This window comes from Tetrao urogallus (assembly GCF_951394365.1).
Source record: "Tetrao urogallus genome assembly, chromosome: Z".
NCBI classification, from domain to species: domain Eukaryota; kingdom Metazoa; phylum Chordata; class Aves; order Galliformes; family Phasianidae; genus Tetrao; species Tetrao urogallus.
Window position 1 is genome coordinate 57063731 of NC_136816.1, and position 23767 is coordinate 57087497.

At 38.8% G+C, this 23767-nt stretch overlaps 1 protein-coding gene across 2 annotated transcripts in view; it reads right to left on the bottom strand.

The window, feature by feature from the left end:
* RAB3C (RAB3C, member RAS oncogene family) overlaps window positions 1–23767 on the bottom strand; it is a gene marked incomplete at both ends in the record, with an annotated part of 128149 nt that overhangs the window by 6833 nt on the left and 97549 nt on the right. For both annotated transcript variants that reach the window (XM_079548359.1, XM_079548358.1), the window contains one exon: window positions 5738–5862. In XM_079548359.1, coding sequence (XP_079404485.1) covers window positions 5738–5862 — 125 coding nt within the window. The remainder of the gene's footprint in view (window positions 1–5737; window positions 5863–23767) is intronic.

Below are 23767 nucleotides of genomic sequence, written 5' to 3' on the forward strand. Positions count from 1 at the left end.
TGCAGGAAGCTGCTTCCTCTGTAACACAGTGGTGTACAATTGGCAAAGCCCAGGAAACTGTGGGAATTAGTCATTTAATGAAGTCATAGTGCATAAAGTAGAGGAGCCAATGCCTAGTTTTCCTGGATCTGCATCCTGTGGTTAGTTCTAAGGGGCACTGGCAGGCACATCTTCAATCCTGCTGAGAATAGTACCTAATAAGTTTTGCATTCATAGTGTAGGCTGTGAGTCAAGCCAACTGCTCAGCTGTCTGCTTGCTCAGAACCACACAGGTCTTAGAAACTTCTAGCCCTCTCTCAAATAGCGACACAAAGAGACAGGCATATGTGGCATCATTGTAAATGTCATCTCTTCTGGGGAACCAAACTGAAAGAAAATGATCACCACTTTTCTTCAAAACATTGCCTGCAACTGCAAGTTATCTAAAAGACCTGCCTACATTGTGCTCTGCTTTGCAGGCCTAGTGGACGGGACCTGTGCTCTCCAAACAAGACTGTGGGCTAGACTATGTTAAGAAAAGTATTAAAACAATATTAAGCCCCAAACTGGACTTTGTTATTTCCATTTCAGCAATTATCAGTGCTTTAGCATAATTCTGATTAGAACCACTATAAGCATTGTTAACAGAAATGCTGTGGCATTTGCTCATCCTTTAAGGTGGCCAAACAAAAAATTAAATAAATAAATTAGCTAAAGGATGACTAAAGTAAATTTGTAGCAAATATTTTTTTTTGTTTGATTGTTGACTTGATTGACTTTTGGTGAGCAAACATAATATCTTGCTTCTCTTTGTCATTAACTCTCCTGAAATACATCATGGAGTCTCGTAAAGGAAAATGAGGTTGGCATTTTCTCTCTGTAGAAAAACATCCTGGGACAGGTGCTTTTGAGCTTTTAATTGCTCTGCTAGCGCTCCTTGTGTACTGTAACTTAACAGAAGACTGGAGGTTTTCAGTGCTGTCAGTCTGTCTCCTTCTGGCACTAACATTTGCCTTTTACAAAGAGCTAAAAAACAGTGAAGGGGGGAAATATGAAAGAGGCATATTCCTGCATAACCCAATTATTTTCATTTTTAATACAAAGTTGGGCAAGACCGTATGTCCACTGAGGTCCTTGAAGCTGTCAGTGACCCTGCCTTCTGTAACCAGCTTCCAGCCAGCCATAGAGGCAAAAGAGAACTTGTCAGTATACTAAGCCACGTGATGAGGTTCCAAGTCCTACTTGACTCCCAATTTACATTCCAAAATTATAGTCCTAAAAATGCCTTTTCAGTTGCATTTCCCTTATAGCTATCCTTCCTTCTGCCGAAATCACATCTGCCTAATAGTGCTGATACTCAGTGGTCACAGCAAGTAGAGGTCCACCCCAGTCCTAACACAAGACCCAGTGGCTTGTGCTCATGCTGTGAGGATTCAAAATAGATCATGTCCCTGCCACCTCTCAGCAATGGACTTGGTCTTGCAGGCTTGGTAGGATCACACAGAAAGGCTGGATGCTGAGTTACAGACCATGTAAGAATAAAGCACTGACAAGTGCTCTGCTTTTGTTTTTTCTGGGATTCTAAATGAATTTAAATCGAAGAAATCCAATTACATTCAAATCAGGTCTCTTGCACTCCTCATGCCCATGCCAAGATCAATATGAAAATAAAAAAAGGTAAGGTGGGCTGTGTTTGGCTTGAAATGAGAAATTCTCTGTTTTTTTTTTTTTTTTTTTTTTTTGTAGGGTTTATTTTTAAACTAGTGGGAATCAAGAAGAGCAAATAAAGAAAAGGATGAAAATAAAGACAAGAAGGAATAAATAGCTCAGATGACATGACAGAAGAATGAATGAAGAAAGGAGGAAAAAAAAACAAATTTGCAAAAGACAGTGTGTTTAGAAGTCAACACTTTTGACTTTAGTTAAATCTAAGGGATTAAATTTTTGTGAGTGACAAGCACAGTCTGTGGAGGCACACTGAATTCAATGAGGAATGGCTTCAGCCTCCCCTTTCAGAAGGAAATGCAAGATCTCACCTAGAAAGGACTGACTTCATTTTGTTTTCTTACAATGTTTGGTGGCTTCTGGGGGAGACTGTGCCAGGATACGTTTACAAAGCAGGCAAGTGCACCCAGGGCATGGTCAGAAGTACTGGCTGCCCAAGCCATGAGGGCCTTGGGTGTCAGCAATAAAGAAACATGGAGGCACAAAAAAATTGCTTGAAATAATGCTTTCTCGAAAGCTGTTCAATAGAGCTCACAGCCTGAACTGTATTTTAGCAGGACATCACACTAGGTAATTAACGGGGGTCCCTTGTAGACAATGTTTCTAGCATACAATATTTTTATTTCCCAAATACTTAACCAGCCTAACCAAAAAGCTGGGATAGGACCAAGAGGATCAAGATGGACAGACATTTGGGGCAGGCTGTGAAATATTTCCCTATTGTCTTGTGCTTCGTGAGCACAACATGGCTTGGGCAGGTTGGTCTGCACTTCTGCATCAATCTTAGGAGCTGTGGCCTTGAGGATATAATGTGCATTCTAATGGCAGAACTTCTAATTAAAAGCTAATGAATGTTTAAAATGCTAATGAATGTTTAAATAATTTGTAACATACATATAGCAAGTATGAATTGTATAGAAGCATACGCATAACCACAGGCAAGAACACAGACATACAAAATTATCTACCCACTCTGCAGGCATAGCAATGAGGCGTAAGTAAATGGAGAAACCGTATGTTGAACTACATATGCAATCATTCATTTGCATGTGCAGCTACTCAGTGTCTATTCAAAGCTCTGCACACAACTCTGCTTGCTAAACCTTTGCCAGAATGTAGATCACAATATATCTTACTGATTACAAATAAAAAGAACCAAGAAAATCATGCCACCTGTGAGTCATTCTTTTCATTCCTGTTCTCACAAGTGTCAATAAACTTTTATGAACCTTTTATGAAGGTATGAAGCTTTGAACTCAGCTGAGATGCATGAGATCAATTTTCAGAAAAGCTGTGTGAATACTGCAGCTGGTAAATGTGCATACATTCACAAGGTTTTCAAGAAAATTTCAAACTTTTCTCACTAAAATACTTCAAGCGCATAGGTGTTGACTGCTTGCCCTTTTATAAAAGCCCCTTCCCAGTGCACCTACATCTGGCCATTACCATAGATGATGTTGTCAGCAGCTTGAAGCTATGACCTTTGGTGGCAGAGTCCAGTAATGACTATATATCATTAACAAAAAGCAGTAAAATATTTAAATGAAAATAAGACAAATTTTTTTGTCACCAACATTCTGTTCATTTCCCTTCAAGGGCAGATTTGATTAGAAAATTTATCTTCAATTCTTAGACAATTCTTAGAAATTCAGTTAATTCCCTGTATCTCTTCTGAACTCCCATTACTGCAAGGGAGCTGTATGGATAGAGATATGAGGCTAGTTTTGCCAGGCAGTAGCAGGTTACTGAGACCTAGCATCAGTTTGAGAGTTACACTTAAGAAATAAACCAGTACTGACTGATAGTTAAAGAAATGATTGATTATACCTCTTAAATACAATTGAAGGTCACACTTTTCATGGAGCTCAGCAACCACAAAGAGGTCCAATTTTCTAACAGAAATTGAGGTCATTAACTGTGTTTTCCAGGGCATTAAACACCCACTTTTTCTTTTCTTGTGTTGACCTTCTAAAAACCTGGCCCAAAATGCACATGTCGATTCTTGAGGTGACTTCAAATAAACCAGGGTTCAAAATAAAACCTCACTTGAGAACAGTTTCCTAGCCTGTTCTTTGTATAGGACTTACATATATTATGCTTGCTTATAATTGTGGTTGTTGTTAATAGTATGGACCACGCCATACAAAGGGCTCAGAGTCTTAAAAAGTCTTGCTAGATAACAACAACAATATATATATATATACATAGGTTTTTGTTTGTTTGTTTGTTTTTTGTTTTTATTTTTTAAACTTGCCTTCAGGAATGGTTATCAGCTCACAGATAAAGGAAGAAAAGAAAAGAAAGTCCCAAATATGTGGGACAACTCAGAGCCCTTCAGACTGGTGAGAATGCTTCTGTGTAATTCAGTGAAACTCATTCTGTTTTCCCTGACCTCATCTCCCTCAATCATTGGGCAGATTTAAGAAGTGATAACAGCTGTACAGAAAAAATATAAACATTTTTGTGTGTAGTCTGAGTACAGAACGTGACATACTGGATCAAAGATACAGTTTATCAAGCATGCCCTTGAGATAGCCCCAGGACATGAATCCAAGAAAGGAAAACCCTAGAGTAGATAAAGGCGGGACTACAGTATAATCTGCTTCTATGAAGAGTGAATTCTAAATCTCAGGAGTCAGCATATCCTTTAAAACCTGAAACATGAGTTTTGATATCTGTCTCTTCGTTCTTTTTCTTTTTCTTTTATTTTTATTTTTATTTTTATTTTTATTTTTATTTTTATTTTTATTTTTATTTTTATTTTTATTTTTATTTTTATTTTTATTTTTATTTTTATTTTTATTTTTTTTACTCAGTTCTTCAAAAATGTTGGCAATTTTTCTGGGTATAACGTGTTGCTAAATTGTTTCTGTCACTTTTCAAGGACTATTTAATTCCTGGTAATTTTTTTTATTGACACCTATGAGGCGTACACACATGTAATGCTTAATGAGTTAGAAATGATATGAAGACTAGCCATCTTGATGAAGTTATTTGGTGAGATAAACAATTCTAGGATTTATAGTATAGAATAGTGAATAGGAGATCAGTTACATACACTGCCCAGAAGAAGCCAGACTGTTCATTTCCCACAGTCAGATCTAAATATATTAACAATCTCATGCCTGGTACAGGGCAGAAATTAATCTCCAGTACTGGCAAGGTCTGATTTGCAAAACTGCTGTGCATGCTCTCCAGAGAGATTCAGACTGGGAGAAAAAGCAGGCTGGATAGTATGCTTCAGGGACCTTTCCGTCACAGTGTGGCCAGTCTCAGCCTCAAAACACTTGCCATTATGAAAAAGTGTCACTGCTGAGCAGGACCAGACAGAACAGAGATGTTCTGCAATTTTTTGTGGGGACATCCTCCTAGAAAGAGACTTTGTGAAACAGAGGGTCATCTTATTTACCTGTGTGAACTACCTGTTCTGCACTGGGAGTTGGTGATTAAAGTCTTTCTGTTTGGGACTATTGGCTGTGAAAACCACAATCCACATATTTAGCTTCTCAGGAGGTCTATTTGATATTTAGAGTAAAATATTTCCATAGCATATCCTCTCCATTTTTTTTTTTTGTTTTGTTTTACATCTCCCTTCACTAAAATATATCTGCCTATGGCTATAACTACCCGGACATATTATATTATATAATACAGACACATACATAATTTTATCACAAAATTGATAATTTTAGTCCTATCTAAGGAGCGGCATAAGTAATGTTTTATCAGATGTCTTAAATCTAAGTCAGCCTCTGAGCCAGCACTGATCTTATGGCTGCTTTTAGATGACACGTCACAGTTCTGCATAAGGTCATGCCCAGACACATATATTCTAATGTTATTAATGTTTTAGAGATATCACAGACAACCTAGACCTCAGCCTGCAGAAACAAAAAGGAGGTGCTGCATAGCAGTATTTCTGTACAGTGAGTGTTTTGTAAACACTTCATTACAAGCACAATAGCAATTAATGAGATTACTTCAAACATCCTTACAAGCAGTCATAAAGCTTTTGTCATTTTTTTTTCCTTACCAAGTTGCTCTGCTAAATGTTTTCCTCTCTCAGTGAAGATTACCCGCTCATCCTCCATGTCACATTTGTTACCCACCAAAATAACCTGGGCATTATCCCAAGAGTATGTTTTGATTTGAGTGGACCTGAAAATAAAGACAAGAGAGAAAAAGATAAGTCAAAGCAAAGCAAATTACCCTTAAATCAATTTCATAGAGAACTGTAACCAGAAAAACAAACAAAATACTGATTTTGACATCTAAGGTAACATGATTCTGTTTAATTCTGAATCTCAAATAAATGAAGGATTATCTTTCAGGAATTATAGCTTTAACTTTTGATGTTAAAACAAGTCAGTCTTTCAGTATTTTCTCCTGCCATCAACATTCTTCCTATATTTTTAGAAAGAAGCTGTGCCACTTCATCCCACACAATTAAAAGAAGTATTTTCGCATTTTAATGCAAACCTTATCATCTAAAAGCAGAGCCTTGAAACAAAATCAGCAGCTTATTCATATCTTATCTTTCAGTTTTTAAAATTAAGATCTAAATTTATCAGCAAAACTTCAAGGACCTTATGTCTTCCTTCTGCTGTTTCTCTCCAGCATGTCCCACAGCAGCTCTGATTTTCCAGCAGGACAGCAGCATTTCTGTTGTACATTAATCCATAGTCAGGGGCTGAGATTGAAGTTTAACTTACCTTCCATTAAATTATCCAAGCTCCAATCTTGACTACAACAGAGGTATCCCAGGCATTGAAACCCTATGATGACCTTAAGTGCTGAAAGTGAAACAGCACACCCTATGAAGCTCTCTTCTACAATATGAATGGGATGCAGCTAAAGGGCAGCATAGGAGCATGCTTGTAGCACGTCTCAGCTGCTCTGCTGATACTCAGACCTGCTCTGTAGGAAGGAAAGATTCATTCCAAGACTCCAGACTCAGTTGGGAGTGATGCTGCTCACATAATCACATAATACTTGCCCCTGAACACAGCACAGGGAGCAATAAGATTGCTCTAAGTGCTTACACTTTGTCTTGGAGTTGGCTACACCTGGCTTTACATTCTGTCTCAAGTTCTTGGTAGGGTGTTAATATTCTTCTCCCCCTGTAGGATCAAAGGAGAAAGAAATGAAGAGCATCTCTATCTCCTTGGACAATACAATGTGCTTAGGAAAACTGCATAAAAAATCTGCCATCTAAACATTTTGGAAGATGGAATTTGTACATGCTGGTTTGCTAGAGTCCCCTTCTCATAATGCAACTTTTTCCTCTGTAAAGCGAGACCCTGTCATGGCAGAATGATTCATACACAAGAAAGGACCACAATTTGGTCCAACACTCACTTACAGTCAAAGAGAGATATAGATCATATCTTCCCATCTGTCTGTGCTTATCACGAGTCAAAAGGCATGGACGTAGGCAAAAGTTGCCTCAGGCTGTCTTTGTACTGATGCCCAACATCGATGGCCTGCTGGCATGAATTGAAGCAGCCTGCTGCAACTGCCTCCAGCCATGTGCAATGGGCCTGTTGTGCAGGGAAGAGCAGCTTGAAATGGAAGGGTCACACTGACTTCAGTGTTGTTCTACTTCACCAGAACGACCAGAAAAGGATGAAGCAAACCCTGCTCCATTTCTTTTTGCTGCACATTGTTCCCTTGGGTCTGCCCAGAGCTTTCATTAAAAAAAATGCACAACATGGTATTTTAAATCTGTTAAAAAATTGTTATAATTTGAGTAAGACATCTTAAGCTTCTGTGACAAAACTGAGGTCAGACTTCCATTTACACTTTTGCTGTGGATAGAATTGCTCAGAAGAAAGGGCACCATGCGTTCATTTTTATAAAAATGCACTTATGAAACCATGCTGAGCTCTTCAGAAATTTGTGGTTAAGGAAAAGAGGATTTTTATTATATTTTAACTAGAATTACATTTGTCACCATAGCAACTTTGCAGGAAATTGAAGTTGTTTCAAAAGCAAAATATACAGTAAAAGTATTAAATTTCACAGAAAGAATCAATTGCATATTATGTAATATTTTCATATTTTCTCTCTCTCTTCTTCTGAGAAGGGAGAGTGAGAGAGCAGCTTAGTGGCCATCACTGAGAAAACCACCACATCTGCAAATGTGAAATATCATAAACTGATGAATGAAGAATTATGTCCTGGAGAATATTTTCACATGAATGCAAAGAGAATTCATTTAACCTTGTTTTGCAGACTTCCATTCTACTTTACCTTCTCCAGAATATAAAACACCTCATTTTACTAAAGCCAGCTGTGATTTTTCATTCTGTGAATTATGGACCTGTGCATTCAAATGCTTCTCATTACCAAGGCCATTTATTTTATTCTCAGACATATCTATCTAGTTTTCTAACATCTCATCTAGTTGTGGGTTTTTTTTTAAGCAACAGGAAAAGAGATCTTGTCTTTGATAATGATTCCAAGTGCTCATGTTCTGCAAAGGACTCCGTAGTGCAAAGATACATCTGACTGCGAAAATCAGACAAATATATCCCCACTCAATCCCACATCAGCAGGAGCATGGATTCAAAGAGTATAATAGGCTTATCACTGTTACGTTTTCTTTTCGACATACATTCCCACTAATGGCTTCTGTGGATTTTTTTTTGCCCACAATTCTCCACAAAAGCCAACACAGAGGTCATTTACAAAAGAGGCTCTGCTGTTCCTTACGTATATATCCTTTCAAATGACAGAGGCTTCTGATTAATCCAAAACACAAAACATTGTCCTTGTAAAGAACTCTAGCGTCAGGAAGATTTAAGATATGAAAAGGCAAAGCTGATGTTTGCAGCTAGCTGAATACAAAAATTCTTGCTCAGTCTCACTGCCCTGGTGCATGTCAACAGTAATTTACCCTGTAAATCTTTCACATTCTAGTTGTATGGTATGCAGACAATCTGCAACATGCCTGAATTTTTATAAAGTATAGACACCAGAGGGACAGATTAATGCAAGAATTCAATGATCCATTACTTTCAGTGATCAACATAAGACTTTTTCTCCTTGTACTATTCTGCCATAATCCTTATCAAAATAGTACTTGCTGAATGCTAAGTAAAGCAAAGCTTTGTTTTCATCCTAAAACAGCACTGTATTTTGCTTTAATTGTTCAAAATAATGTAAAGTTACATCAATAAATCTCAAAAGGTATCTTGGACTACCATTACAGAAGATTACCAAAGATAAAATGGACGCTTTTTGCTTTGTTTGATGGACTGAAATCCTGTCTGAAGAAAATGCTCAAAAGACAGTTTTTCAATCACACTTTGTTTAAAACAAAGCCTGAAGAAAAGGAAGTGTTAAACAGTGCTCATTGCTTATATGAAAATCCTATTTCTGCTCCTAGGAAATACCTTGTAATTCTCACTAGTTCAGAAAGAAAAAAAGATATTTTTCTTCCAGAAATATTCTCAATATTGCTTATTCGATGAATAGTGTTCAACAGGATTTTGTATTGCTGCCACTTCTGTCATTTACTGGAGAGAATAAAAGCAGTGTTGCCTAGGCAAAGCCATTTATCTACCGTTACCTCATTTTTAATGAGCATACAGGTTTCAAAGTGAGTATTACAATTCTTAAAATGGTGACACAATTATAAAGACTCAAGACACTATTGTCATGCACAACCTCCTCCAAGTCTGGCAAAAAAGCCCATCCTGACTGTCATTTATAGCTATTACCAAGCATAGTGAAACAGTCTGTAAAAGATCTAAATTGCAGCACGCTGTATGACAGGTATGAGCTCAAAGGCACATGACTATTCTCAGGTTAGACTCTGCTTGAGCTCTGCAAAATAATCAGTTCAATGAAGAACTCGGTCCTAGTAGGGATACTGAAAACAACAACAAAAGAACAAACGTTTCAGAAAAATAAAGGAGGAGACTAACCTTTGAGAATCTTGGACCTCTGAAAATGCAAGAACTTCAAATGATTGTCCGGGCACCTGTGGTGTGTGTGTGTGTGTGCAGGGAGCATGCTGAGTGTATTTACACAGCGTGATGGAGTGTGGTTCACAAACACCCCAGTCAGATGTGTGGCTGCAGTGCTGCAAGGCAAGGTCACTAGCACAGAGCATCACCACTGTGAAGTTACTGTTGTACAGGCTCATTTGTTAGTGTTAAGTTATGTGATAAAAACTCATCTACATATTCACGAAGTAGCACAAGGAAGCAATGGAAGACTGAAGAGCCCAAAGAATATCCCGTCCCTGGCTACTCACAGGCCTATCCCAGGAGCCATTGGCCCGTCAGAAATGTACCTACACAAGCACAGAGGAGCACAGACAGGCAGCAACCCAAACTAAGGACTCAGAAGAAGAGACACTAGCTCCTGGCCTCTCTCAGAAGTACCTCAGCCCTACTATCCTGGTCTGAAACTAATCCCTGTGGGCCGATGCTTTTGGACTCAGTAGGAATGCTGGACATGTGATAGGATGTGGAGGAAGAGGTGCAGAGAATGCGCTGGTGAAGTTCGAGCAAGGCCAACTGGCAAATAGGTTAGGTCGTCTGGGAGCAAGGAGTATCTCTAAGGGGAATTTCACTGTGGATAGCCAGAAAAGTCCTGGCCATCTATGTGCCTGTCTTTGTAGAAATGGTTTGTACCTGCTAAAATGGGGCTGGGGCATCACAGGTTCCTCCAGGTGCCAGCAGCTGGGAAGAGCATGCCCAGGAGTAGCTGTCAGGCAGTTTGTGACTGTTCTGAGCTGACATGGATCCACATCACGCACATGCATATATATATGTATACATTTACATATACATATACATATCGTTGCTAGTGAACCTCCATCCTGCTCTGCCATGGGAGTGTTCTGTGTGTTGTCTATGATCTGCGTTACCAGCCATGTACGAAGGCTGCTCTGAAATTTTATGAAGATGGCCCTTGACATCAGACACAGTTGGTGATACAGCAATAGCAGGTGAACCTTCCTGCTAATATTCCAGTACATTTTGTTGCTGTGTGACAGATGGCAGCAGAGGGACAGTCTGATGGAACGGTGTTGAACATGGAGGTGTTCATGAAGCAAAGGTGTGTCACTGAATTCCTCCATGCAGGAAAAACAGCACCCACTGACATTTCGATGCTTGCTTAATGTTTCTGGAGAGCAAACAGTGGATTTGAGCACAATGAGGTGGTGGGCGGTGCGTTTCAGCAGTGGTGACAGTGGGTCACCTCCATCAGTGCAGATTTTTATGAACACAGCATGCAGGTTCTTGTTCACAATGGTAAAAAAATGTAGCTAACAGTGGTGACTATGTTGAAAAACTGTTTTGTGCTGAGAATTTGTTCTATTAAATAGTGTTATTGTTCTCACTGTATCTGTTGTGCTTTCCAAAGAAATAAGTAGGAGGCATTACTTTTGAAGCAACTTACACACACATACATATGTATGTATATGTAAATCCAAAGTTATACAGGTTATATATATGTTAAATATTTATTTTTATATGCTGTTATATTAGGTATTAGGTTAGGAAAGCTAAAACCCAGATAGAATTTAGTCTAGCCAGAGACATAAAAAAGAACAAGAAGAAATTCTACAAGTAGATCAGTGTTAAAAGGAAAGCCAGGGAAGATATCAGCTCTTTCTGGAAAGAAACTGGAGACCTGCTCATGAGGGATACAGAAAAAGCTGAGGTGCTCAACGACTTCTTTGCTTCAGTCTTCACTGGCAAGGGCTCTAGCCACACTGTCCAAGTTGTAGAAAGAAAATGTAAGAACTGGGAGATGGAAAATGCACCTGCTATAAGTGAAGATAAGGTTTGAGACCATCTAAAGAACCTGAAGGTGAACAAGCCTACAGGACCCAATGAGATCTATCCATGGGTTCTGAGGGAACTGGCAGATAAAGTTACCATGCTGCTATCCATCATATTTCATGAAGTTCAACAAGACCAACTGCAAGGCCCTGCATTTGGGCTGGGACAATCCCAAGCACAGATACAGGCTGGGTAGAGAAGGGCTTGAAAACAGCCCTGAGAAGAAGAATTTGTGGGTTATGAAAGACTCAACATGAGTCAACAATGACTCAATGACTCAACAATGTGTGCTTGCAGTCCAGAAGGCCAACTGTACCCTGGGTTGCACCAAGAGAATCATGACAAGAATGCTGAGGGAGTAGATTCTGCCTGTCTAGTATGCTCTCATGAGACCCCACATGGAGTACTGTATTCAGTTCTGAGGTCCCCAACACAAGAAGGACGTTGATCTGTTAGAGTGGGTCCAGAGGAGGGCCATGAAGATGATCGGAGAGCTGGAGCACCAGCCTATGGGGAGAGGCTGAAACAGCTAGGGCTCTTCAGTCTGGAGAAGGCACTGGAGGAACCTTATAGCAGCCTTCCACTACTAGAAGGGGGCCTACAGGAAAGATGGGGAGGGACTTTTTATAAGGGCATGTAGCAACAGGACGAGGGAAAACAGCTTTAAACTGGGTGAGGGTAGATTTAAATTAGATACTAGGAAGAAATTCTTCACTGTGAGAATGGTAAGACACTGAAACAGGTTCCCCATGTGAGGTTGTGAATGCCCTCTCCCTGGAGCTGTTCAAGGCCAGGCTGGATGGGGCTTTGAGCAACCTTGTCTATAGCAGGGGGGTTGGAATTGGATGACATTAAATGTCCCTTCCAACCCAAACCATTCTATGATTCTGCGATCCTGTATGGGACGCACACGTGCTGTGTGAACATGTGCATGCTGGAAATGTTCTTTCAGCCTCACTCATGGTTGGAGCTGGAGCACAGAGAAGCAGCAGCTTCTCTTCCCTAGGGCTGTCACATCCAGCGTGATTCATGTTTCCCTAACAGACGAGACTCAGCTCAGCTGGGTAACACTTCACTGTACCATGCAGAAGCTGCTACAGAAATTAAACCTGCATCTTACTGCACGTGATATATTTCAGGTTCTTTCCACTGATTGGCATACTGATTGACATTATATGATTCACTCTAATGTGTCTCCAGATGATCACTTTTTATTAACTATCATATGAACAGAACGAACTTTAACTCAGAATAGTTTCTAATACATTCTTACCCACAGACAGCAAGGATGGCAAACAAACTAGTAGATAAAAGTATGTGCATATAGCAAATATTTCTCTCAGTAACATCAATTTTTAGAGCCAACTTTAATATGCATACTACTGTTAGAATCCAGAGCCCTCCAAGGACTCCTGCATTCTCTACAGGAGCTAATTTCTATGGGCTTTTTAGATGAACTGTGTAGTAAGCCATGTGCAATGACAGCAGAGAATCACCGTAATGAAAAGGCTCCAGGAAGACCATGTATAATGTTTATTCCAGCAAGTTCAGGGAACATGTTGTACTCCTGATGTTATGATTTCAGAAAGTGCATACAATTAAATGGAGTGCACTATCCTGTTTAGGTGAAAAGAAAAAAAAAAAAGAGGGGGGGGGGGGGAATAAAAGAAAAAAGCCACCCTACATCCAAATAAACAAATCTCCTACCAAAACGCTTTTAATTTCTGAAGTGTCTGTTAGGTTGATTTAACTGGCTGATTCTAAGTTCTTTCATCCCAGTCTCCAGCGTGATGTTTCCAAAGTCCATTAGCAGAACTATCAGGGGCTGCAGGGTAGCGATGGGCCCTGGGGTGTAGTCCAGGCTGTCTGTTCTAAAACTTTCTCAGTTTCTTTCAGTGTTTGGTGAGGTGGAGTGTCAGAAAATCTGCTGTAAGTTTGGAGCTGTGTAGAAAAACACATAGCTTTATATAATGCCACAAATAAAAGAGAGTTCCCTCTTTATTTGCAGGAAGTTGAATGCCTGGCCATCTCTGAGCAGGAAAGCTGGCTCATTTGCATTTTCTGCTGTCACTGGGGCAATGCTGGCATCTTCCCTCTCTTCTCCCAGTCCCCTTTCTGTCCTGTGGGAAACACTGATGCTAACAGGAAGCTCTGCCACTCCCAGCTTTCCAGGGGATGGAGTCACCTCAGGAGCCCTGTCCTGCTCCTGCTGTCTGGCACTCTCTCAGTTCAGTCAGGCTTTCCTATGAGGCGGGTCTCACGTCTTCTTCATGCTAGCAAGTGTCTATAATTCAGTAGGCATCATATGTTCTATGTTCTTGTATCATATGTTCTTACTTGCGCCCTCCTTTTTGTCTCCTAAACCCACTTAGAAAACCTGAAAGCTTATGTCCCTTAAAATACCCTTTTGTCATGAACCTGTCCCATCTGCTCTCTATCTATTCCACTCACCTTTAGGATATGAAGGAGATGGGAATTGTATAGAATGATTCTGCACAGTGTATTAAAGGGCTGTGTGGTCCTGGTGGCCATTTGGAAGCTGGCTCTGTACCAGCTGCTCTGCACTTGGCACTCAGACCCTGCTGCAGGGAAGGCAGAGAGAGAGAGGCAGCCTCAGGCCTTCCATCTGTTCCCCAGAATAACCCACTGTTAGTAGGAGATGAGCTATCCAAAATTTATAAAACTCCCAGCCAAAAACCCCAGCTCAATTTTCTGATTGCCATTTTGGAAAAAAAAAGAAGACAGAAAAGTTTTGAAGTAGCCTCAGGCTTGAATAACAGACTCAATGCGGTCATTATTGTAATTTTTAGCAATGTAATAAAAACAAAAACAAAAACAAAAAGGAGATCCTAATGTCAGATCTTAGAACTATGAGTATCTGGGAGAACACACACTCCCAGGAACCAGAACTACTTTGAGAAACAGCACAGGATCTTTCCTCCTTCAGGTACTCACAGAGAAATTTTGGGTGTTTGCAGCTTTTAAACTACTGCTGTTCATGTCATCATTCTGTCATAATACAGCTGAAGGCCCTAAAAGCTCAATGATTATGAGTAATGAAAATTCTATTACCTCTTGCCTTTATGAACTGCTTAATAATTACTGAAGCAACTAACGAAAACAAAAAAAAAGCAATCAATAAAAGAAATAATTATCAATATAGACAACCGAGGTGAACCTGTGATTGTATAAAGCAATTGTGGAGAAGTATGCCCTTTGAACAGATGATTTAGAACTAGTAGGTTTCCTATCATCTCCACTTTTAATTAGAGTACATGACATGCATTCTCAATTTGAGATGTTTAATTTCATTGATAGTACCAGCACCTGCTAACTGCAAGTGCTTATTAACTTACAATAGTGGCAAAGATGTCTCAGCAACACAGAAGTATTAAACATGGATGAAGGGACAAAAAAAGGGGAAAAAAATGGGATAAAATCCTTCCATTCTCAGTGCAGCAAAGCAGAGAAGGGAAAGGATCTGAGGAGATGTGGATGTAATAACAAAAATGGAATATACCAACTCCTTTACTCTTGCCAAAGACCTAGGTATGTGAATATTTGCCAGTGCTGACTGTGTTTGGTGTGTCGGTTACTTTTTACATAATATTATATCTTTTTTCTGGATTGAAATGAATCAAAAAAGTGCATGATGATTCTGAAATAAGCTGACATTTAAAGAAATCAGAAGACTACCAGCAAGTCGTCACTTCCTTCTGAGCGGTTTTATCTTCCTTTTGCAGTGCACATCTTGCACAGAAAGGCTACACGTTTAACCTTCCCTTGGAGGAAGATAAATTGATGATGCAGAAGCTGTGTGACAGGTGTGACACTAACAAATATCTGGTTAATTTTCAGACAGCAGACTAATCAAAATGAGCAGAGCATCACAGGTCTGCAGTATTCCGGTAGGAACTAGGTCTGCTTTAAGCAAAATAAACTCAGCTTTGACAGTGAACAAAAGACGAAAGTTAACAGAAAACTCCACTACAGGTTTCTAAGGCCATAACTTCAATTAGAAAACTATGTACATATTTTCAGTTCTGAGAGGTTTTAATGAGAATCAAAATAAATCCAATTATTCTGGAGGGTAAAAGCAAGCTAATCTCTAACTTATTATTTTATATAATACAATGAAAGTAAGTGTGACAGAAGAGAATATCTAAAGATATAAAAGCTGATATTCTCAGTGTGTCTATTGTATTTCTTCTTATGCAGTTATCTTAGTGATAGTCTACTACCACTCTGTGGAAGAAATGTATACTAACTCAATTACATTCACTCTTGGGAATGCCCTCCCAATCCATGGGAATGCCTTCCCATCCAGAATCCTTTGCCGAATACTTTATCAAATTACATTTCATTTTTATTGTAATATACAAAAATACTCTTAACAATACATGAATTAGTTTGCTTGTGTTTGTATGTACAGCGCTGTTACAACATATAACGCTGTTATAACAGCACTTAGTGTCTGTGGTCAGAAAAAGATTCATTCTGACACTAAAATGCAAATCCACAAGATAACAGTAAATGATATCAAGTGAATATATTAAGGGTAAAAGATGTTCAGGTTCAAATTGTAATTTTTTTGTATTTCCATTAAAAGGACTAGAAACCCTCAGGGAATACTTAATTTGTATGAACCAGGTTGCAGATGTCCTTTGTTTTTTGCATCCTTGGCACGATCTCTGCATCCTGCTTTGTTCTCAGCTGTCAAACACACCTTGAAAGTACTTCCCAACACCAGAAGCACAACAGTACTCATTACATTAAAAAAAAAAAAAGCAAAAAAAAAGCTATATGTTAGTACTATTCTATATCCTTCATCCCCAGTAACTGATTGCCATTTCTTTAGAAGAAAAGCCCACCAGCTCAAATGTTTTCCTGTACATACAGTGCCAGTGTTAGATGGTGTATTTCACTGTATATATTACACCAGGCAGACACTGCAAACCCTGGAGACCTTTTTTTCTTGGAGACAGATGACAGACAGATGCCCAACTGCTCCTGGGCAATATGGACTTTGTCTGAAGGTGTGCGGATTTAATAAAAATATTTAATTCTCTATGAAAGCCAAGTGTAATTTCTTCATTTTTTTGATGTGTAGTAGCATGCTGTTTGTTTTGAAAAGTTAAGCAGATGTTTACACAGAGTGGAGACTGTGTTAATGCATTAAGGGCAGAGAAATCTTCCAACCCACTTCTTATGTTTTGTATCATGACAAAATAATATAGATTTCAATATTTAGTTCTTATTTACAGGACTACAAAATCATCTCCTACAACAAAGCTTACTTATGAGTAGACTAACTAATATGACACATTTTTCTCAGTGGGACTCAGTAACCGTACATGTTAATGAAGAGTATTTATGTCGTGTATAATGCTGCAAGCTGTGTCATACTGTGGGAGGTGATTTAGTAACTCACCACAGACAAAAGGCTGTACTTTTTAATTTTCTCCCCACTGAGAAACCTACCGTTAAGCTGTCATCCTTCAAAGCTACTATTTCTCATGCACAGTGCACACGATCAAAGATTAGGGTTTGAAAGGGGATGGAACAAAGTATTTATAGGGAAAATAATATCCATGGAAACAATAAAAGGCAACACACAGTCTGCACTCACGTATCTGTCCCCATGGTTTCATGTTCCAGATGCTTCGAAGCAAGTGATCCTGTTAATCACCACTTTATGCTGATTGCACAAACTGCCGCTGGAACTCTGATTAATGACCCTAATCAATACATCTGATCCAAACTTTTATATTTGAAAAACATGGCTGTGAAAATATGGGAATACTGAAGGCATTACTAAACCAACTACAGTGTCTGTTGGAGTACATTACACTACATATGTAAATGAGTGATTTGTTGTCACTCTAAAATATATTTATTTCTTTTGCCATTTTGTGTCCCTACATATATATGTAAAGAAGCAGATAGAAGTCCTGGTGTGTATGGGAACTGCTGAATGACGGCCTGAACCTCTGACTGATCACCTGAGGCGAGCCATGAGTCCGCCACGGGAGCAGAGCTGAAGGCAATTCACCTGCGCTGCCAGAAGGGGTGGAGCCTGGCTCCAGCTCTCCTAGACCCATTTAAGAGCTGGCTACCAGTGGGGAAGGATCTCTTCTGGAGACCCCTCCTCTGTAGTTTTGCAGCAAGCCCAGGATATGGGTAAACTTTCTATCTATTCTCTCCTTCTCTCTATTCTCTTTTTATTATTATAATTTGTTTCGCTAAACTCTGTTGTATATTTCATAATTATCACATCTTTATATTCATTGAGTGTACATGGTGCAATGCAATTAGCTCTAATACTTCTCCCCTCACTGCATCACCAACAGTCTGTACAACCTTGGGTGGCCCTAATCCAGCAGTACCTGCAATCTCTTGCTCTTTTGGGCTTATCTGTTATCATTCTTCCACCAGTCCCACAAAACAGGACCATGGTGATGGTATTCTGGAGCTGGCAGATTTTTTTTTTTTCAGGTACAGTGAAGTTCTTTTGGTTTGTACACCATTGATAATCCTGTAACTGTAATTTAGGGCCTTAGAAAGTGATTTATTTTTCCTTTGTACTTTTTATCTTTTAAATAGAAAATCTAGATTTATATTGTCAATATATGGGAAATATTTAACAAGACTCCCTATTTTAGGAAATTTCCCATTAATCAAGTCTTTGAAAATCTGGATTGACTCATGCTTTGTACTCTTCATGAAATTTGGTGCACATTTGTGGCCCTTAATCTCTTTCTGCCTATGTTGACAGGAATGCCTTCCAAGTTTCTTTCGCTTCTGAAGTTCATTCCTTTTGATTTTATTCCCTTTATTATTTTTGCTTTCTTTTTCTTAAGTTTATAGGAATTCTTCTATTTTTTCTCCTATATCTGATCTTATTAGATCTTTTGGTGCTATTTTTCTCATTCAGTGTTTGGCATAATCTTTTTCATAAGAACTAAGTCTTAATGTACATAAACAGTATTCTGAAATTTCTTGTCTTTTTTTTTTTTTTAATTAAAAGGATAAAAGAAAAACCAAGCTGGCCTAATTTTAATCACTGAAAAAGCTCAAAGGGTGACAGGAGTTGCTGTTGACAGATCATGGACTATCCTTAGCAAGGATTCATCCAGCATGCAAGCCATGTGTCAGGGCTGTGTTAAATGTGCTAAATTCATTAGACTTCTTGGTGATGAAATAGGTGGGATTATTCTACCAAAATATAAGGAATACACAACTTTCAAAATGCTGCATTTTACACCAAAGTATATTAGTATAAACTCTACATATATTTTATCTCTAAAGTTACTTATCTTGTTCTGAAGGTAGAGCAAAACTCTATCTTTGTGAGTGAACCCTGAAGGCGCAAAACTGAGATTCCTTGCACAATGTCTGGAAGCAGTTTCCCCTTGTTGCTCTATGCTTGCTAGCACAAAGGGTTGAGCTCTGAATTCTGAGTCAGACTAGGCATGGCCTTTTCATACAGATACTTGAAATAGGATTGGCAAAATGGCAGCTGCCTTAATCCAGCTCCTAGTTGATACAGTTTAATCAATATTTTTATTTTGAGGCTTTGTAGGTATGTTTTTAACTACTATGGCCATGCTTTGCTTTTGGTACACTGCTTTTCAAAATTAATTTGTATGGATTCCGGGAGTAAAAGCAACCATTTGTCTATATCTTGCTAGGCACAGGGTGGCAGGATTGTCCTGTTGACTCATCCTACCAGCAAGGTTCGTATGTCAGGTTTATTTCTGCTGACTCACACAGCCAGATGGGAAGCATTAGGCTTTAGTTTTTGTTTCTAATATAAGAAATAAAACAAACAAGAGGCTTGTGTATTCAATCAGAAGGTCAGTAGTGCTACTGCCTGTATAGATGTATACACTTGACTCTCAGCCCTTAGCTTTTGTATATTTGAATTTTTGTTATCAGTCACAGTCCTTATACAAAAGCATAGTGCTTGTGCCTAATCTCAGAAGCCAGATATAAAAGAAATCCTGAATATGGTGGAAGCTACTGGCAATATATTCAAGCACGAATACTTAGCCAAACACTGGAGATAAAATCTAAAACTTTTCAGAAGTTTTGAAAACTGAACACAGTGGGTATTTCAATACAATACAGTCTAAACTACCTAGGGATCATGTAGAATGGTCATAAATTAAAGCTTATCTCACACTGCCTCCATGAGCACTTTGAAACACACTGCTTAAACTACTTCAGACATTTTTAAGGCTATATCTTCTCTCCAGTGACAAAAACTAACTGTTGAATATTGTCTTATGGACACATTGTCATTGACTTCCATGTGTAGAGACCACTTTCCAAGGACATGACTACGTGCAACAAACAGGTACTTTAGTAAGCAGAAATCTTAGGACAGAATGTTTAGAAAGGCTGGTGTGACAAAATGGGAAGCTCAGCAGTGAAACTGTTCTATATCCTCAGTGCAGTACAGGTCTACAAGAAGAAAGATTTCTGAAATAATGTACAAGAGAAAACAGAAGAATAAATTATTTCTTATGCACTGTTCTGGAAGTGAAACTCTACTACTGAAAATCATTAAGGGTGAATGAACAAGTTGGACAGTAGGACATTACAAGGCATGGAGTACTGGCAATAACAGCAGCTGGACAGAAAGTATTTCCAGACTTAACTGTGTCAACAAAACTGTATTTAATCTCAGGACTGTAACAAACTATCTTGCACTGCCAACTCTGGTCCGATAGGAAAACAAAATAAAGAAGTAAAACTTTTTCTCAATATAACTGCATCTCGATTACAGATTTCTCTTGGCAGAGCTAGACAGTTAGTCACAACTCTTCACAGCTCTGACAAAGATAGGCTGGCAGAGATCTTTTTGGGTGCAATTCATCTGGTCTATTCTAGACAACTATTTTAGAATGAGATGATTAATGAGCTAAAAGTGTTTCTTGCCATTGACTAAAAGGCACACATTTAATTTGGATATGGGTTTCTGCAATATATCAGCTAAATTTATTCCGAAGCTTTGGATGTTGTCAAGGTCTCCAAGGTTACAGAACTCACTAATAGACTGTAAGATTTGTCTATGGTATCAGGTGAAAGTTCCCCATAGACTTTCACTTCACAGATATAAACTAGCAAGCATCTCCAAATAGATTTATCTCATAACAGTGAAAGATTTCTGCAGAGCTGTAACACTCAGGAGACAGTTTTGTAAGCTTTATTGGTATGAAACATTTCTTAAGAAGCTGATTCTGAAAGGCATGTTTTCTACCTGAACCTCATGAAGAAAAAGCACAAGACCTGACTTGTGGCAGAGCATAGGAACTGCTGAATACATCTGTGGATGCGTTGCAGAATAGTAAAAGGGTTACAGACAGGGGTAAAATAGCTCCAAATCCTGCTGTCCAGGATGTTTACTTCATTGTTTTTGGTTGTACCGAGTCAATGACCACTTCTCAAGATAGAGGGACTCCATCCACTGTTTTGGAATCTTTAATTTGCTATGCAGAATCTCAGCATCTATTATTTCAGCATTCATTATTTTCTCAAAAAGATAAAACTTCAGCCACTTTGGCATTTAAAACTACTGAAAATACAAATCCAGAAGTTATTAACAGAAAAGAAGATATGTCAAGCAAGTGGTAGAATCTCATTGTGGTTACACATGCAGATAATGACATAAGTAATACAAGGTAAAGTGATGCATAGATGTGGAAGATTTCAGGGGGAAGAGCAGAAGAAATTACAGTGCATTTTTGTTCTTTTTTATGAGAGAGCCACAGAGCTCCTGGAGAGTGTGAAGAATGTTTCTAGAAAAGTGGGTCTTCCCATAGCAATCCCATGACTTCCAAGCATGCATTCATAGCTTCAGTCTTCCACAGAGCTGCACAGAGGAAAATCTGAACAAGATTTGAATCTATACTGCCTTTTCTGATTCTTCACAGCAGTTCTGAATGGATCGATCATTTGGTAAACTAACTTCTGTCCTCTGGACATTTGCCGGGGTAGGAACTTAGAATGGGAAAGAGGATGTGGCTGAGAAGGAAATAATGAATTATCTGAAACCTGTCCAGTAAAGGAAAGTGGGGTATGCATGAACAGATGCTAAGTAATAATCAGATACATCTTCTGACATTTATGGCAGGTAATCTCAGAAGGTTCAAGTGCAACAATTTAACATAAGAAGGTAAATCAGATTAAAAAAAGAGAAACCATAGAAAACAACACAAAAGGTACCATTAATATGTTGTCAACTGCATGTTACCCATTTATATATAATGCAGGGGCAAGTGAGCAAGTCTGAGTAAAAAAAAAAAAACAACAAACGTCTCTAACTTCACTAAAACATAGAACAAAAATGCTATATTTTTGTTAGTGGTAGCTAAATTTGAAATTCTTTCCTCCCTCTATTCAGTTTCGCCTTGAAGATTTTCCTAAATGTGTTTGAACAGCACTCACTGATTCTAAACAATGGCTGCCTAAAGAGAAATCTGATGAATACCCAATACCAAACAAAAAGAAGTATCTGAACGCGAAAGACACTTATCAGTGATATAAATCCTTTATGTAACCAAAACACAGTTTGTTGATTCACTGCCCACGTATGCAGAACAAAAACAAATGCTAAAAAGCAGAATAAATTAAGAACATGCTCTCAATCAGCGTGAAAAGAACTTTAATATAAACAACTCACCTGAGGAGAAGAGATACATGAGAGGTAGGTAGCTGCTACATTACACATCAAAAAGCAGCTGGGCCTATAGCATACATAAGCAATATGCACAAAGCCATCTTTGGCTGCATTCAGAAGAAAGGCAGGAGTGTTGCAGGAAGATACCACAGAATCCTTATATGGAAAGAAGACAGCGTGGAGCAGCATGCAAAGCAGGATGAATTAAATGTGCTGATTAAATGAACAGCTTGCATTTTGTACTTCAGTGAAGTTCAAAGCTTTCTGGCCAACCACTTTAAGCGCACACTGCAATCAAACAAATGACTTACTGCTGTAAAACCGCCATGCAGAGAAACAGTAGGTGATGCAAAATTGATATCTTTCTGTGCTTCTATCTATCACCTTTGTTCAGCACTTTAGAAATAATACATAATACTTTCTAATGTGGGTGCAAATGCTGAAGGTTGGGGAAAGGAAGTGACTCTTCACTATATGTCTGAGAAAGAAGCTGAGGATATCCTCTCTATCCTGATAGTTGTAAGGGGAGGCAGACAGGAGTCCCTGAAATTATAGCTGAGGCATGCTGCAATCTCAGTCCTCGTGTTCAAATCTTTATCTAAAGAACTGGTGGTAAAACAGTCAAGTGTTGCCTGCCCAGTTAAGTGCATGCTTCTAAGCAGCAGGACACCTGGGCTTTAATCCCAATTATAGGAGTATTTTATAGCTGACTGCAAATCCACAGAGGCAGCACAGGTGGCCCTGAGGACCTACTATCAAGAGCAGGAGATATAACACCTTCAATTTCAAGGCAGAAAGGAAAAGCAAAGATTTTCAGAACTTGAATTTTAACTCCTCTGACTGAAGACTAGGGGAAGATATGCATTTTTACTTGTACTCTGAAGTACTGACAACAAATCACTGACAGATAAGTGCAGCATTCTATCGGGTTGTTGTTACGGCTTTTCCTTTTTCCTTTTTCCTTTTTTTTTTTTTTTTTTTTTTTTTTTTTTTTTTTTTTTTAGCAGTATATTTTGTTCTGTAACACTTTAAATCTGTGAGAATAATTTTCAGGGAAATTACATTTAAAATTGGAAGTTATGCCGTCCTGAGCGTTGAATTCAAATGTTGAGTTCTGCTAAACCAGGCTTTTTGTTCAAGTACCTCAACATGGATTTGTAAGCTTCTTTGCAGACTGCCATTTAAAAGAGTCACCAAATTGTTAGAGCAATGCTCTGCTGACAATTCACGGACTAGCTGAATGATGTGAGCTCTATGCTACTCTTCTTTCTGAGCTGTCCTAAAAGCAGTGAGAGAAAGCTTGAAAGACTCTCATTTTGAGTGCCTCCCAAACACCTCTAGGATAGTGCATGGGATTTGGGCATCAGATAGCCACACATGTGATCTTGAGCTGAACTGGATCATTCTTTGACTACCAAATAAAACAAATGGGAGAAAGTTGCTATTTGTTCTCTGAAGTCTCAGATTACTACTTCTGGTTAGAATGTTTCTGTACAAAGCACCTCATCTTTCCAGTATTTCCTTGTGCAACCAAACTCCATATCTGCTGTACTGGTAGTTCCAATTGCATGGCCAA